The sequence below is a fragment of the Penicillium manginii genome (genome assembly GCF_028828005.1).
Source record: "Penicillium manginii strain IBT 31320 chromosome Unknown utg000002l:1.0-5564898.0:1.0-5567710.0, whole genome shotgun sequence".
Classification (NCBI taxonomy): Eukaryota; Fungi; Ascomycota; class Eurotiomycetes; order Eurotiales; family Aspergillaceae; genus Penicillium; species Penicillium manginii.
Genome location: NW_026643103.1, coordinates 3167427 through 3184502, shown reverse-complemented (window position 1 = coordinate 3184502; position 17076 = coordinate 3167427). Strand labels below are relative to the sequence as shown.

Here is a 17076-nt window from a genome sequence, read left to right as displayed (position 1 = left end):
CAAAGCATTGTCCCATGCAGTCCCAGGGGCTCTAGGGTGTCTAGCTTCCGCTTTTCCCTTGCTACGGTCTTGCGGAAATGGAGCGGTGGCTCGGCCATTTCAATTCTGGTTGTCCGTGATGTTTTTAAATAGGCCTGGGGTTGCCCTTTGATGGATCCTAGATCGTTCTTCCCCACGCGAGGCTTGGCATCATCTGAAACTCGCACTGGAAGATGTATCTGCTTCAGGGTGTTGTGCTTTCGCTCCTGGCTGCCACGAGTGCAGCCAGTCCTGCGCAAGATGTTTTGCCTAGACAGTCTGGTGGCGCTGGATACTCGCTCAAGCAGCCACCGCTGACAACACCATGGACGGATAAAGTTGGCACTGATCCTTGGCCCGAGTATCCTCGACCTCAATTGCAACGGCCTCACTGGCAAAATCTCAATGGTGTTTGGGGCTACCAGAATGCGTCAAGTCTAAACGCTGTTCAGAGCCCTCCTTTTCGGCCAGCAGCTTGGCCAGAACGTTTTGGTCCCATCTTGCCTTGAGAGTGGTCTTTCTGGTAATTTCTTTCATCTTGATAGTTTATGAATTTAAGTAACATTCTCCTCGCAGGCATTCAGGGGGTATATACTCTGTATTCGTGGTTCTCCAATTCATTCAAGGTTCCTTCGGGCTGGAAGAATGAGAAAGTGCTTCTAAATTTCGATGCTGTTGACTATGAAGCCACTGTTTTTGTCAATGGCAAGAAGGCTGGTTTCCACCGGGGAGGATACTTCCGCTTCACTGTTGACGTAACGCAATATGTGAAGATTGGCCAGGAGAACGAATTGTAGGTTTATCGAAAAATATGCCTGGACAAGAAACTAATTACTTCCATCTCAGGCTCGTCTTTGTTCATGACCCAACAGATGACGGTGACGCTGTCATCCCCATCGGCAAGCAAACGCTCCGCCCCAGCCACATCTTCTACACTCCTTGCAGTGGAATTTGGCAATCTGTCTGGCTGGAGGCTGCGCCGCAAAATCACATCACCCGGCTTGATCTCGATGCTAACATGCATGGTCAAGGTGAGTGACTTGCTCGTGGCTTACCAAAAATTTATAATTTCTAATGACTCGACCAGTAAACGTGACCGTCCACACCTCAGCGGCGAATGCCACTTCAAATGTTCTGGTCACAGTGCACGACAATGGAAAGGTGCTGAAGACCCACAGCGGCCCTTCGAACCGGCCTTTCCAGTTCAACGTCGAGTCACCGGAGCTGTGGTCTCCCGACTCGCCTAAGCTATACAATGTCACCGTAAAGCTGGGCAATGACAAGGTCCAGAGTTATACTGGATTCCGCACGATCGAAAAAGGAAAGGTTAATGGTGTCGTTCGACCGATGCTGAATGGCGAGTTTGTCTTCATGTTTGGCACTTTGGACCAAGGATTCTGGCCGGATGGAATCTATACTCCTCCTACTAAGGAGGCTATGGTCTATGATCTTAAAGTTCTGAAGAGTCTCGGGTTCAACATGGTCCGCAAGCACGTAAGTGGCGACAACTCATTCCTTTTTTTTTTTGGTAGTGATACTAAAGTGAGGTTTAACAGATCAAAGTCGAGACTGAACTATTCTACCAAGCCTGTGACGAGATTGGCCTCCTGGTTATCCAGGATATGCCATCCCTGCGTCCGTCACAGAGCAAGACAAACCCGGCCGACTGCTCTTCGAGCCCTATCCTTCCCAATGCGGAGCAACAGATTGAGTTTGATCGCCAACTTGACCTGCTGATCAATCAATTCAAGAGTTTCCCTAGCATCGCTACTTGGGTAAGAATGAAGAATTTTCCAGTCCAATTTTTGACCTTGACTAATTTCGATCAACAGGTTATCTATAACGAGGGCTGGGGTCAAATTACGGAGTATTTCCCCGAGATCGAACTTACCGAACGTGTCAAGCAGCTGGATCCCACTCGCCTGATCGACTCGGTGACTGGCTGGTATGACCACGGAGCCGGTGATTTCAGCGTGAGTACCTTTCCTTCTCGGGAATATTACCCCCACTGACAGCATTCAGGACAACCACCACTACGCCAACCCACAGTGCGGTACTCCCTTCTACTCGATCAACTCAAGCCCCTACGACGAGACCCGAATCGGTTTCCAGGGTGAGTTTGGCGGAGTCGGAAGCAACGTTTCGATCGAGCAGTAAGTCCCTGTTATCCTGTTCACCTGGTAGGGGCCCTTGCGCTAATCATTCATCTCTAGTCTCTGGAACGTTCAAGAAGCTATCAACACTATCAACCAGACATACGAAATCGATGAGACCATCGATGCCTGGAACTATCGCAGCCACATTCTTCTTGGCGAACTCGAAGACCAGGTCAAGCGCTTCGCTTGCAGTGGTGGTGTGTGGACTCAAACCACCGACGTCGAGGGTGAAGTCAACGGCTTGATGACCTATGATCGCCGCCTGAAGCGTGTTGATGAGGGCCAGTGGAAGAGTGATATTCAGGCTCTCTATGACGCTGCCGCTGCTCGCGGCAATGCGACTATTTCCACTCTCTAGATGAAGAGTGTGCCGTCGAAGTATACCCATTCTAGTTAGGATTTTGCTCAAATCCTTACCTGTACATGGCCGACAGATGAAATTTATAGATTCGGTTGAATTATTTAGTTTATTCCAACCAATAGGAAGTCTTGTACAGAAGTTGCTTCCTCCTTCCCTCAATAAAAAAAAAGGGGAAGCGTTGAGGAATTCGTGCCTTCCATCTCTAAATACCTATACTTCCTTCTCGTCGCATCGCCATTTTCATCATTCCCTTTCCCTCTGTTGAGTCTGTTGAGGGCTACTGACTGGCCGGCACCGGCGCCTCAGGCAGGCCGCCCCTTCCATGTTTAGATAGCTTCGTCTCTCTCTCTCTCTCTCCTCTCAATCACCATCTCTTTTGTGCCTGAGCTTCCTAGTAGCACCCTCCGACACCCTCCATTCACAACCTCGCAGGCAGAAGTCATCATCGTGGCCATTTAGCGACAGTGTTCAACAATCTAGTGGCATCCCGCTGATAGAAATCTTCAACCTCATTGGCATTTTCCTACTATCAGTGAACAAGGCGCGCCTTTGGCAACGGCCGACGGTGTCTTTCTCCCAGTTCTGAGGCTGTATGATAGATGGTGTCGCGCTATGTTTTCACCCGCAGCGATAATGCTTCAACTTAGAAAGTACGTGGCTAAGTGAGGGAAATGACAGGGGGAAATTGTCTTACGGGCGTCTTGCTACGGGTCTCGCTGTATTGGTGTATCGCTGCGAAGATACCGGGGATTGGAGGAGGATTGTCCAAGAGGGTCGCTGGACCCTACTTGACGACGAGCATATGCTCGAATACCCCGATACAGGACGACATCCTCTGAATGGCTCGCGGCAAGCGCTGTCTGTCAGTTTTCGATAACGCATATCCTTCTACCAATGGCGAATCTATCTTGACGATATTCATAAAGTATCCGTGATAAAATCCAAGAGGTGTTTCCGGTTGCGATCATGGATTGTGTACGGAACCACCGTTCGTCCTTTGGAATCCGAATTCTTTCGAATAGAGAATGACGGTGTGGTATGGTCAACCCTTTGCTGATACTTGCATGCCAGATCTGACTTGATTTTAGTACTCATCGCACATTATCTGATTTTGGGATGATTCGTTCGATCCATATGTTCCTCTCTTGACCTCTATCATTGTGGAAGCTACGACTCTATCCCCACCTGGAAGTGAAGAAACGGCCCCGTTTGCAGAGATGAAAGCTGTCTGGTTGAACTTTTCTTTCCCTCTCAAGGGTTACCACTCTTTGTTTGCTATTTTTTTATGTTTGCCATTCCCAATTTCACGTCGACTGCTTCATGAGGTCCTTGTTACCCTCTTGTTTTTCCACGTTTGCTTTTATGGCCTTACAATTATTGCCCTGCTTCTTGAATATGATCGAGATTACTCCTCGGGATTAGGCTAGCAATGTAGAGTAATATTATGAGTCTGCTCCTTCTATGCGTATACAGTAAAGATTGCCATTCAATCTTAAATTGCATTTTGAAGCACTTAGTTGAAACACAGTACTATCTGCACAAGATCGCGGGTGTTATCTCGACCAATCGAATGAAGATAAAACCATCTTGCCCAATGCAACTTGCTGCAGTTTCATTTAATAACACGGGCGCATGGGTGCAAATATCGGCGTTTTGACGCCATTGCTGCATGGACTTTGCAAAAAGAGAAAATGTGAACATTGGCTCTGATTCGACCAGAACCAAAATCTCATCACATTGACGGTCCTGGAGATACCGAGAGCGTTTAGTTTAGATTATCATGACAGTGTGGTAGACTTGTCACATTATCCTATTTGAGATAGGTCAGAAACCCCCGCTCAGAAATTTAAGATGACCTCTACAGAGTAAGGTGAAAAGATACAAAATGGACGGCTTGCAGCTGTCAATTTCTTCACAAAAACCTAATTAGATTAATTTTAGAACGGCAGTTCCATGGAAGCCACGTCCCTGTGTGGGAGAACCTGGGGCAAACGCGACGGTTGAGTGGCCAAGGCACGGCGACTGGTGTCTAGACCGTTGTTGCTTTTGGACTGATCAGCGCAGGCATTGTCGATCTGCAAGCGCGGCTGTTTTGGCAGCGGCCTAGCGCGTCTCAGGCTGTAATTAGTACCCCTAGAATGAAGTCATAGGGAAGATAGCGGTAAGCCAGCTAGTTCTCGATCTGGCTGTTCACAGAACATACAGCGCGGAATGGAATCGGCAAACAAGAAGAAAAAATCTCTCACTATGCCCCTATTCCCTATTATATTTTACGTCAAAGCTACTCCGTACTCGTACTACCTACCCTATGTAACAGCCTACGGGGCCCGCAACTTGAAATCAGGCCATAGGTCCGACTTCACCCCGTTTCCTTTTGTCAGGCCACGCCATCACACGACACGACACCTCGAACCGTTTGAGACTGCAGGAATGTTTAATATCCAGCCGTTTTCCGACTGGATACTTTGTTCACTAGCGTTCTCCTTTCCTGCATGCGTTCCTCTTTTTCTTCTCCTTTTCTTCCGGGACCCACATGGCTACCGAGAAACTCCAAACCGTTGGATTTGCTTTGCTTGGAAGACAACATGTCCCATTCCGAGGCTCATAACATGCGTCAATCAGGATGCCGAGGGATCCGAGAAGAATCTTACGAGTTGCAGAATCTTCATGAGTTTCGATAATCCCTGCTATCAGCATGCCATACGGACAAGAAGCACCCCATAAAGGGGAACTCAAACAAAACAAATAATAATAAAAAAAGGTTGCCCGAGCCGAGCCATCGGCCGAGTGGACCTAATTTCGGAAGGTGAAAGTCTTGACCTTTAGGACCACAGCGGAGTTTCGTAATGTGTCGCTTGCAGTAGGTCAATCGTGGGAGCCTGACAGGTGCCCCGTCGCTGTCAAAAACTCCGAGACGATGCATCGACTTTTGGTTTGGATGCCTCTGCTTCATCTCTCAGGCCCTTGAGCGCGATCAAAGCGCGTGGCGTAGCGTATATATTGCCTCTCGAGCCTAATAGGCGGTTATGTCCTCCTCGTATCATCCACGCGGTCGCTTGTTTCAGTAATTGGTGAGATTTCCGTCTATTATCCATGGGTTGATTCCTGACGGGCCCCCTGTGGAGGTGAAGTGGAGGAGATTGCAGGGATCAGCCCACATCTGCCGATTCCCTGCTTTATGTACATAGCCACTAGTCCGGAGTTGCACAACCTAGTCTTATATCGATGGTCTGATTCGACGGGACACTTCTATTCCTTCTCGATGCACTGTTTTTTTCTCTTTTTCTCCGAGTTTGAGCGATCGTCAGAAACCGGGATGGTCACCTCTCCTGGAAGGGGACCCGCCTACATCCTGCCTTTGATACCCAAATCGAGTTTAGAGGGCATCGCATAGAGAACAAGATCGTGTTGGGGGGGGTTCGGATCTCACACATGGCGGGATTCCGCCAAAATTGGAAGACCAACTCGAAGCATATAAATAAACTGTCTGCCCCGATCATGCGTTTGCCACGAGGAGCCCCAGTTTTACATTTCTCATCCCAACGGTCTTACTTTTTCTATTTATACACCCTCATTTTCTCTACAGGAGTGTATTATCCTTATACTATCCTCCCGCAATAATGCCACACGATTACGGACTTGGCGGGATTGGCCCCCAGCCAAAGCATATCGACCGGAAAGCTATCCACACCAGTCTAGAGGAGAGAATTAAATATCTTCATGACTTTCTCGAGTTTGGTTCTGGTAACTACATCAGTTCTTCCTGTCCAGTGAACACTATGTTCGGGTACTAACTTGTGTTTACTTCATCAGCCGATATTGAAGCTCTCGCCAGCGGTGCCAAGTACATTAAGCAACTCATCCCTGCCGTCGTAAACCTCGTCTACAAAAAGCTTCTTCAATATGACATCACCTCGCGTGCCTTTCACACTCGATCGACGGCAAATGAGGACGAGTTGGAAGAAGACTATCTACACGAAGAGGCCCCCAAGATCCAACGACGCAAGATGTTCCTTCGCTGGTACCTTATTCGTCTATGCCAAGACCCCACAAGCATGGAGTTCTGGAGATATTTAAACAAAGTCGGGTATGTATTATGATCTCACCTTCAGTCAAAGAGAACCCATCAAGCTAACGCCATGAAAGAATGATGCACAGTGGCCAGGAGCGTATGCACGCCCTCAACATCGAATACGTTCACATCAGCGTGTGTATGGGATACATCCAAGACATTTTCCTCGAGGCTTTGATGTCTCATCCACACCTGTCCCTCCGCCGCAAGATCGCCCTCGTACGTGCGGTGAACAAGATCCTTTGGATCCAAAACGATCTCTTCGCCAAATGGCGTGTCCGTGATGGCGAAGAATACGCCGACGAAATGTCAGTCTACAGTTTCGGATCTCGCGAAGGCTACCTCGGAGATAAGAAGATTCTTGGCTCCAGCTCAGGCAGCTCGGAGGACGATGATAGATCGAGTATTGCCAGCGGTGTCACAACGGCCCAAAGCATAGCTCCTTCAACGGCCCCTTCAACACATACTACACAGACCACTGATAGCAGCCGAACTGCGCAAAGTGGTTCAACCAAAGCATCGGCGTGTCCGTTTGCTGAATTCTCCAAAGCGCAATCTATGGAAACTAAAATTTGGGCTGGGAATCATTAGAGACATGGGTTGGATTCGGATTTGGTCGCATTTCAAGCGAGTGGTGGGACTCTCTGGCACTGGAATTGCATGGGCGGAGTTATAGTATATGAATTGAATCTCTATTCTTTGCGATATTTTATATGGAGCTTTCTATAAAGCGTAGTGGGGTAGGTTTCTTGGACCTCGGGAGTAGTTGTTGATCCGACGGGGGAGAATGAGTCTTCCAACACTTGTCGGGGAACGGTCCGAATACACTTTGACTTCTCCAAAATTCGGGTAAGCAGCCTTTGGCGGGGGAATCAGTACTTTCAACGTTGTGTGGATTGTTCTCGAAGTGGCTGACAGACCCTAGCAAAGTATTGGATGGGATTGAACGCCACTGAATTCCAACCCTAGGGCCCGGCGTTATGAATTCTATGCGGATGCGGGCAGATTAGGGTTATCGGCTAGACTCCTTAGGGTTGCGACATACATCAGCTATTTCTATAACAGTGCTGTTTCTAGGAGAATCGAAAAGGTATCAACTACTACTAGTAGTAATAGTACGTTCCTGCTTCAAGTATATATGAATTTGTATATCCGAACATCCGACCGGATGAATAATGTGAAATGGTTAGCAATCCTCCAGTGCGGAATACTCCCGGATGTGCCCCACTTGAACAGCTTGAGTGGACAAAAAGCATAAAATGATCAAATTGTATTCAAATCCAACTGAAATCTCGGGACAAGACCCCCACTCGGCTCGTAGTCAAGGCAGTCAAGAACGTATATACCCATGCTTAACTCCAGAGTTTATACTTAGAGTATCCACGGTAGGCAATCGGAGATAAGCAGAACCCCGTTCGGTCTACGCATTCAAGGTCAACCTTTACCTAGGTAGTTGGAGTTCATCACCCCTCCACACCATCCAATCCACCCCACACCTCGATCCAATTCGGCAAGATCAGCTTAATTATTGACTCGTTAAATCCAACCCCTCCCTCGCGACCTTGTGTACTAGTAGCACACCTTCCCATCCATTTCTTCTCTTCTCTCCTATATCTCATCGTCATCACATCCTCTCATAATGGCGCAGAACAGCTCCGCGGTGACTCCGCTCATCATCAATAATGAGTCCATCGTGACCGACATCAAGTTCGCCGTCAATGCCCCCGCCACCGGTGAGCTCTCAGGTCACTGCGCCGGTGCCTCAGTCGACGATGCCGTGCGCGCCGTGGAAGCTGCCCAGGCTGCATTCCCCGCCTGGAGCAAGACGCAGCCCTACGACCGTCGCGATGTCTTGTTCAAGGCCGCTGAGATCATGGCTTCCCGCAAGGAAGAGTTCATCGCATACCAGCGCGAGGAGACTGGCGCTGGTCGCCCCTTTGCTGAGCACACCTTCAACCTCGGCGTGAGCTTCATCAAAGACTTTGCCGCACGCATTTCGACTATCGAGGGCATCGTCCCGAACGTGACCCGCGAGGGCGAGGGCGCTATTGTATACAAAGAGCCATACGGTGTGATTCTGAGCATTGCGCCTTGGTAAGCTTCCTCTCTGCAGATTAGATACTTCGGGAACTTTCCCGGAACTTGGGGCTTTGTTATACCCCAGGGCTGCACCGTGTAACAGTTGAAACTAACCTTGTTCAATTAAATGCAGGAACGCTCCTTTCATCCTTGGCACTCGTGCCATCGCTCTCCCCATCGCGGCGGGTAATACCGTCGTCTTCAAGGGCTCCGAGCTCTCGCCCAAGTGCTTCTGGGCTCTCGGTGACGTCTTCCGCCAGGCTGGTCTTCCTGCGGGCGTCCTCAATGTCATCTATCACCAAAACTCCGACGCAGCCGCCGTAACCAATGCGCTGATCGCCCACCCTTATGTCCGCAAGGTCAACTTCACCGGTAGTACCCTGGTCGGTTCTATCATTGCTTCCACCGCTGGCAAGCATATCAAGCCTGTTCTCCTCGAGCTGGGCGGCAAGGCATCTGCAGTTGTTCTCGACGACGCGGATCTCGACAAGGCCGCCATGAACTGCGCCATTGGATCTTTCATGCACGTAAGTCTTCGTCGCAAATGCACTGCTACTCTATTAGAGTATCCATACATACAATCCCTACCTTGAACCCCTCAACAATAACTAACCAACCCAATCCAATCAGTCCGGCCAAATCTGCATGTCGACCGAGCGCATCGTCGTCCAACGCAAAATCGCCGACCAATTCAAGCAAAAGCTCGCCGAAACCGCCGAGAAGATCTTCGGCAAGGACGCCCCAGCCCCCGTCCTCGTCAACGCAGCCGCAGCGACAAAGAACAAGAAACTCGTCTCGAACGCCGTCTCCCAAGGCGCGAAGCTTTTGTTCGGCGACGCCAGCGCCAACGAGCCCATCGATACTCACATGCGGCCCATCATCGTCGACGGCGTCACCAAGGAAATGGACATGTACGCGACCGAGTCGTTCGGACCGACCGTTTCCCTTTTCGTCGTCGATACGGAGGAAGAGGCCGTTGCTTTGGCGAATGATACCGAGTATGGTCTTACTAGTGCTTTGTTCACGAGTAACCTCTTCCGCGGCCTGCGTGTTGCTAAGCAGATTGATTCTGGGTATGTGTTGCTTTTCTCCATGTCCCGTTGATCATTTACTAATCGCGCGTCTTGAACTTTAGTGCTGTCCACATCAACGCATTGACTGTGCACGATGAGCCGGTCCTGCCTCACGGTGGATGGAAGAGCAGTGGATTTGGTCGATTCGGTGGAATCCACGGCTACGATGAGTTCTTGCAGACCAAGACCGTCACCTGGCACGAGTAAGTAATTTGCAGGACGGCAGCCCTGGTCCCCTGATTAGCTGGGGTGGGGAGAACGACCCTTCGCGAGACTTTGGATTTGCTTGCGGGATTTTCGGCTCGGATTTCCATTCTTCTTTGGAGCGGCTTTTTGGTTTCTTTATGGCCCCCTGGATCATATTTTTCTTTTGAGGCCTTAGGCGGGATAAAACATAATACCCCTTTCTAGAATGATGATATTTGAAAATTGAAGTGCAGGCCCTCTCAAAGTAGCACGGAAAGACCTGTTTCTCAAAAAGCCTTGGTTGATACCAGTCAAATTTACCATAGACTCGGATTAAATCAAGACCTACTGTATCATACTGCCTACTCAATTCAATATGAAAAGGGGCATAGGCTTAATCGAGTGGTTTTCGCTCTTTAGGTTGGCGCTATGCATATTGACTCCCTTATTATGGAGTACGGAGTAACCTTCGATGGTTGCCTAGAGGGAGTGGCGCCCACCTTGAGGCAGTATTAGTGACACCCCATCGGGTGAGTAGTTCAAGTTACCTCAAGCGAAGGTATGATTGGCAATATTAGTTCAATTGCACGGGTCTTGGGTAGTACTGGATATTGCTGAATGTTGCGGTATATGATAGTACGAACTTGCGATTATTACGGAAAAGCTGAGCTGGTTGGGAAAAGCGAATCCTGTGATCGTCTGGGTTCTCATTCAGGTCATCTGGTGGTGATTCATAATTGTGATTCATAATTCAATAGGGGTGATTTGTTCAGATGGGTTAGGCTCTTGGAGTCTTGATCCTGAATGCCAGCCCAAGATATTCCCCGGGATAGCCTCGCGAGAGTGTATAACTATGAGGACTCGGAGAGCCTTGGTAAAAGTACACTTGAGCTCAAGCCAAACGAGAGGCTCAACCTAAGTGACAACTATCTGATTGATCATTTTGTATTTTCGACTTCTCAGTGCAACTAGGCGATTTGTTAGTTGGCGGCTAAGTGAACGACCGGCATAGAACTGCCGACCCCTGGTTGCCTGAAAATCAAAATGCACTTTCAGTGCATCAAGCAGATATCTTACTAAGATATGACTGATCTGGCAGGTGGCATCGTTCAAGACCGCATCGGTTCCGAGATGCGATATTAATCTATGGACCCGCGATCCTTTAGCCACCGCGCCAGGCGCAAATTTGTATTTAGCAACGAACCGGTGAGGCTCTTCGCACTCCATAACCGGATTCTCAGGGACCCGGGTGAGAAAGCCGAGATCAATTCCAGGTGTCGAGAAGATTTTGATTGGAAGCCATTTGACCCATCTTTGGGGGCGAGATAGAACTTAGTCCCTGAGGCCCGCAATAGCGTCCGAGATAACCCCATCGACAAGACAACAGACTCGGTCTCGCCAGCAATTACCTCACAGCGGGTCTGTATGGATGGCCTTGTGCATCCGCCGTGGCGCATCGGAGATATTACAGATGATTTATGTTTACGGAGTATGCGACCCTGAACTCCCCCGTAACGCGATTGTGCAATTGGCAGTCTTCCAGACTTGGCGGAAGCGCCAAAAAAGCCTGTCCATCTCTCAGCTCCACGAAGGAATCACTACCTTTATGGAGAAAATGACCGATATGACGAGTGTCTTGGAACAAGTGCGAAGCCTCGAAATCACGCTGACGCTGACGGGCGTCTTGTATTTGGTTTTGGGTCTTGGCTGGGGTTCTCGTATTCGACATAGCCAGCATAGCCTCGCAATTTTCCCGGCGGGGTGTCTGGCCCAATACCTGGGATGACAGGAAGTCAAGTCATGCCAATGCTGTACCTGCATGTCAGCCAAGAAAGGCCAATTTCCCTTGACCAGCGAAGCACCGGTCTCGCCAACACTGGTTGCTGGAAGTCTCCCGCACTCGGACCGCTGACCCACGATACCCTAAACCCCAAAGCGATCGCAAAACCGGTTTACCCGGATTGGACCCTAGCGGTGAGTTGTGCTGGCCCTGCGCAAGCGTGCGTGCAAACGCAGCTACGGACATTAGTGCGTACAGTAGTAACTCCAAGCAAGAATGGAGGCTCCAGCAGCGAACTCGATGCAGCGCTAGTATCCGAAGCGAAGAGGCTGAATGGATTGCCCGTTGCCCGTCGGCATGGTTCAAGATCCATTCTTCCATCAAAGTTCACGGGGTGGGGTGGAGGCGAAAGGGCAAAAGAGCTCGCAAATGGAGTCAGACATGGCTATTTTGAGCGCGCGATTCACAGAATTCCCATGGACGAGAGTCAATAGCGCGGAGGGAGCTCCGCGTCGGGTCTCTCGAGCCGGAGCAGCGAGAGAGGAGAGGGGGTCCTGAGAAAGAACATCATCTCCGTCCGTCGGGTTGTGAGTGGACCAGTGTTGGACGCCCTCCACCCCACCACCCGGCGAATTAGGGTCAGGAACGAGAAATCCATTGGCCCCCGGCAAATCACCGTGCACGCAGTGAGACAATCGAAATTTCCAGCACGAAATACGGTCAGGACGCAGGATGCACGAAAGAAGAGGGAACAGCCACAAGCCGAGTGGTACGGCAGCACGCAACCATCCAGGTAGCCCACATCGTCCCCTGATCAGCTGTTGATCCTTTCCGATGACATCTTTGGGCCGACGAACAGGCGGGATCGGCAAAGGTGAAAGGTGGGTTGGGCATTGTGATGGGTTGGGTTCATGGGGGTGGGGAATCTTGATTTCAAGATGTTCAGGGGAGCGGGGAGGAGTAGAGTTATCGCATGTACCTGTGTATACATGAATACGGAGGTGGCCGGTAGAGATGATGACAGCGCCGGTGGCGTTGGAGGAGGAGGAAATGAGGGAAAGATTTGGAGAAGATTGATTGGAAGTCACAAAAGCCATCGGGAAAATGAGATCAGTCCCTGTGATATGATCCATACGGTATGGTTGGTGTATGTATTGACAACCCGGAGAATATCCGGGTGATGTGTGGTGTATCACACAGTTATGGTGTATGGTAGTTCCAAGTACTGGTATCACAGATAACGGAGTGACTCCAGAGTACAGAGTACAGAGTAAGACATTTAAAATTAACATGCTAAGAATGGTGTATAGTATACGTAGAAAATAATAATAAGATCAAATCCAGAACAAAAACATTCTATGGCCCCCATATAGTATATCATCTTAATTACGGAGTCCCAAAGTATTAAGGGTGACCCAAGATTGCTCGACTCCATTCTTAGCCCTAGACACCCTAGACAATCCAATTTCCCTTCATACTTTTGGGTTTAGCTTGGAATGGTATTTACTGGCATTGCATTCCCCTAACTGGTGGGAATCCTGTCTAGATACTACTAGTATACTGTACAGTACTCCGTATTGTAATAAGACTTCGCCTTACCACGCTAAGATGCACTAATAATGCAGCCCAAGACTCAAATCCCACGAGCCACAGCCCCACGAGGATACCGTTGCATCTGTACTCCGTGCATCCCATGGTGGATTAAGAGTAAAAATAACCAGATCAATCACTCCGTAAATTATATCCATCACTTTAATCCATATCCATCACCTGGGCACTTTCATCCAAAATAACCTGGTGGCGTGTGAACACCTAGGTAATATCGCCTCCTCCAACCAGGGTCCTCTCCAAACATCGACTCACCTATTCTCGTCAACATACGGCTGCGCCTCGTAAATCTAATTCTCGCTTGCAAAGTAGGCTTTCGATGCCGACCCACTTAGTAGATAATTACTGGTCGGTGCCTGGCCAGCGGGGGGGAGACACTCAAGGTGATTATGGGGCTCGAATGCCTCCACCCCAAACCCTCCGAGAAGTAGAAAGGCACTCGCCCTCCTCCTTTCCTACTTCTTCTCTCTTTCTTTCTTTCAACCGTCGTTCCTTCACCCCAGTCATTCGTTGCTATCCCAAGCGTCCTTTCGCTCTATCCCAACTTTAGTCATTCTTTGCTTCTACAGCACCAATCCATCAAAATGCAGTTCACCACCGGTACCGTTTTCTCCACCCTCGTCGCCCTCGCCGCGGCTTACACCGCGCCCGACTACACCAAGGGCCCCGAGGGTAATGCTATCCGCTACCCCGGCCTGAACGAGCAGGTCCCTGAGGGCGCTCCCTACGAGATCAAGTGGGACAACACCCTTGGCGAGACTGTCTCTCTGGTCCTCCTCCGTGGTCCCTCCACCAACGTTGTTCCCCTCGAGACTATCGTTGAGGACATCCCCAACTCCGGCCACTACACCTGGACTCCCGGTTACAACCTGGAGGTTGACACCACCCACTACGGTCTGCTGATCGTCGTTGAGGGCACCGGTGCCTACCAGTGGTCTTCCCAGTTCGGTATCTCCAAGGGCAAGGGCTCTACCACCACCGCCGCCTCTTCCACTACCACTACCGCCGCTGGCTCTGGCTCCAACGGTGGCACCGTCACCGTCATCGAGGATGTGACCACCACCTACTGCCCCGAGAGCGAGACCGCTGCTCCTTCCTCCACTCCCCTCACCATCACCACCGTCATCGAGGGTGTCACCACCACCATCTGCCCTGAGGAGGAGGCCTCCACCACCCCCGTCGGTGTCTCTCCCTCTTCTTACTCCACCCAGGTCGAGAGCGTCGTCGTCACCACCACTGAGTGCCCCGAGGAGAGCCAGACTCAGGTCCCTGTTGCTCCCACCACCCCCGCTCCCGTTACTCCCAGCGGTAGCCGTGTGCCCCACGTCCCCTCCGCTTCCAGCACCCTGAAGAGCACCCCTCTGGCTGTTGCCCCTACCGGCACTGCTGCCCCCACTGCCTCCGCCACCCCCGTCTTCAACGGTGCTGGTCGCACTTCCATCAGCCTGGGTGCCGTCATGGCTGGTCTGTTCGCCGTTCTGGCCTTCTAAGCGGTTTCACCCCCGCTCGACTTGAGGGGAGTTTGACCTGAACCTTACTTTATCCGGGTCATTTCTCTCCTTTGGTCTTTTCTTTCTGTATGAGTTTCTCCCATGGATCTCCGGATCTCCTGTTGTTAAACTCTTAATGCCCTTCATTGTTTTTTCTTGAAGGAGGTATCTCGACGGAATTAATGAGGATTGACACAAATTTTACCTTTTTTTTATGGAACCACTTATTCTTATTCCCATTTCTTGTTGTTATCTTTTTCGGGACCACCTTCGGTCTCTGAGCTGGGCTTTCTTTTGCGATCTTCTTTGTGTACCATCTGTTTTCTCTCGATTCCCACGGGAATCAAGTCAGCTTATGCTCGTAATGACATGCTCTATGCTTCTTATCTCACTTCTCGTGCCCTGGTCTCATCGTAGTTTATGTAGCGTTGCGATCAAAGTCGCCTTTCAATCGTCAATGGGCAATGCTGACCTTTGAATGCATACAATCCGAAACCTTGTCGTCGGCGAAGAACTTGGAAGAGTGGGCAGACCCAACGTCATCTGGAATGCACACTTCCAAGCTTCTCGAACAAAACCTAGTCAAATTTCAAACAGATCCAGATCTCCTCGATCCGCGCATCCGAAGTCGAGTGGATACCAATAGCCGCATCATGAAGCATAATTAAAGTTGTTACATATAAACCGCAACAACCGTCGACGGACTGTTTCAGATAGATCATTCCAACGGCTGAGGCGGGTGAGTATGAGGACTAGTATGGTATAGATCAGTACACAATACCCCGTGGTGTAATACCTCCCATGGTAAACGAACACTCAAAGAAAAGAAGAGAAAAGAACAATAGTATTTGACAACAACCTCATCCATACTTCTCCCATATGTTCAAAAATATCAACAACCTCGTACACCCTGATAAGCGAAAGAAATAAACTTCCCAATCGGGACGTACCCCTCCCAACGCGGGCGGTGTATGTATCATCACGTGCTTGCACGATAAGTTTCGATAAGGATTTTTCGTTGTCGGGGCCGCCACGGAGGGCCAGCCTCGACATCCAACACCGACAAAACTCAACCCAATCCACTTCAAGCTACGGTGCTGCAGGCAGTACAGTACAGTACATTTATAACACCACACCATCCACACTCGTCACAATGGTCCAGGGATCTTTGAAGAAGAAGGCCACCACGGCCACGGCAAAGCGGTACGTTCAGGAGCAGGGAAGAGCAGGATCCAGGACAAGGATTCGAAGATCCTACCCTTTCTCAAATCCCAATCTCGATCCTGGGCCCGCTACAGCGAGGTGGCGCCGAGAGAAAAGAATCCAACGCACGAATGAGGAAAAATCGCAAGACTGGGAAACAAAACTAATTCGATTTCTACCTCAGTGGTGCGGGTGCCAGAACGAGACCCGGTGTTCGACAGATCGCCCCTAAGAAGCAGGCTCTTGTCAAGACGGCCAAGTTGAACAAGGTACGTCTAGGACCCGGTGGTGCAGGGGTGTAGTCCCAGTTATGAACTGGATTGCGGGTTGCGATTGTGATTGTGATTCTCTGCAGATGCAGACTCTTCCAATCCAATTCAATCTATTCAATCCAGCAAACCACCCTTCCCAGTGCCTCCCTCGAGAAAAGGATAATAGCTAACCACCCTTCGCTAGAAACTCACTTCCGGCCTCGTTTCGAAGACAGAGCGCAGTCTCGCGACCAAGGCGGGCCATTTGGAGCTGTTGGCTGGTGGAAAGAAGGATCGGTTGGAGAAGGAGAGGAAGAAGAACCCCATTCATAACGGGCAGAAGAAGTGAGCGGGTCGAGGGCTATTTTCTTTGTCCGTTTGTTCGGTTCCGTTCAAGTTTCTTTCTCTTTCGTTAGGTTGGTCAGACTGGGTGTTCCAAGGGCATGGATCGAGTATGTTTGCCACTACATATCATCCATCTAGGGCATGCGCTGGTCTGATCGCAGCGATACATTCATGAATTCGATACCCCGTTCTCGCTGACCCATACTGGTACCTCCCTTTTACTAGAAATCTATACTTATGCACCTACATTTACTGCATTGTTTGGATCAAGTAAGACGACTGTTCTTCTAGATGGATGTATTGGGAAAAGAAATGTGTACAAGAACCAGTCCGCGCCATGAATCATGAAGACAAGAGAACTCGGCTCAACATGCTGGGCGGAATTCGTTAATCATAAACAAAGTAGTGTATCAGTCGTGATGCGTATAAGAGATGACAAGAAAATCCGGAAAAA

At 49.8% G+C, this 17076-nt stretch overlaps 6 protein-coding genes across 6 annotated transcripts; 5 read left to right on the top strand and 1 right to left on the bottom strand.

The window, feature by feature from the left end:
• Window positions 1-212: 212 nt before the first annotated feature.
• N7533_002465 (putative hydrolase) lies at window positions 213-2532 on the top strand (the record flags this gene model as incomplete). The annotated part of the gene is made up of 8 exons (XM_057099115.1): window positions 213-510; window positions 595-811; window positions 865-1049; window positions 1106-1512; window positions 1575-1793; window positions 1851-1991; window positions 2041-2171; window positions 2232-2532. The coding sequence occupies 8 exons, from the start codon at window positions 213-215 to the stop codon at window positions 2530-2532; spliced, it is 1899 nt and encodes a 632-aa protein (XP_056964251.1).
• Window positions 2533-6155: 3623 nt separating this feature from the next.
• N7533_002464 (protoglobin family protein) lies at window positions 6156-7198 on the top strand (the record flags this gene model as incomplete). The annotated part of the gene is made up of 3 exons (XM_057099114.1): window positions 6156-6279; window positions 6349-6622; window positions 6682-7198. 3 exons carry the CDS (start codon window positions 6156-6158, stop codon window positions 7196-7198), a joined length of 915 nt encoding a protein of 304 aa, XP_056964250.1.
• A 1048-nt stretch (window positions 7199-8246) lies between these two features.
• Window positions 8247-9966, top strand: N7533_002463 (aldehyde dehydrogenase; the record flags this gene model as incomplete). The annotated part of the gene is made up of 4 exons (XM_057099113.1): window positions 8247-8701; window positions 8820-9213; window positions 9317-9759; window positions 9822-9966. 4 exons carry the CDS (start codon window positions 8247-8249, stop codon window positions 9964-9966), a joined length of 1437 nt encoding a protein of 478 aa, XP_056964249.1.
• A 2139-nt stretch (window positions 9967-12105) lies between these two features.
• On the bottom strand, window positions 12106-12858 carry N7533_002462 (uncharacterized protein; the record flags this gene model as incomplete). Its single annotated transcript, XM_057099112.1, has 1 exon — window positions 12106-12858. One exon carries the CDS (start codon window positions 12856-12858, stop codon window positions 12106-12108), a length of 753 nt encoding a protein of 250 aa, XP_056964248.1.
• Window positions 12859-13917: 1059 nt separating this feature from the next.
• Window positions 13918-14823, top strand: N7533_002461 (GPI anchored serine-threonine rich protein; the record flags this gene model as incomplete). Its single annotated transcript, XM_057099111.1, has 1 exon — window positions 13918-14823. One exon carries the CDS (start codon window positions 13918-13920, stop codon window positions 14821-14823), a length of 906 nt encoding a protein of 301 aa, XP_056964247.1.
• A 1153-nt stretch (window positions 14824-15976) lies between these two features.
• N7533_002460 (DUF2462 domain-containing protein) lies at window positions 15977-16626 on the top strand (the record flags this gene model as incomplete). Its single annotated transcript, XM_057099110.1, has 3 exons — window positions 15977-16026; window positions 16211-16295; window positions 16483-16626. The coding sequence occupies 3 exons, from the start codon at window positions 15977-15979 to the stop codon at window positions 16624-16626; spliced, it is 279 nt and encodes a 92-aa protein (XP_056964246.1).
• Between the last annotated feature and the right edge of the window lie 450 nt (window positions 16627-17076).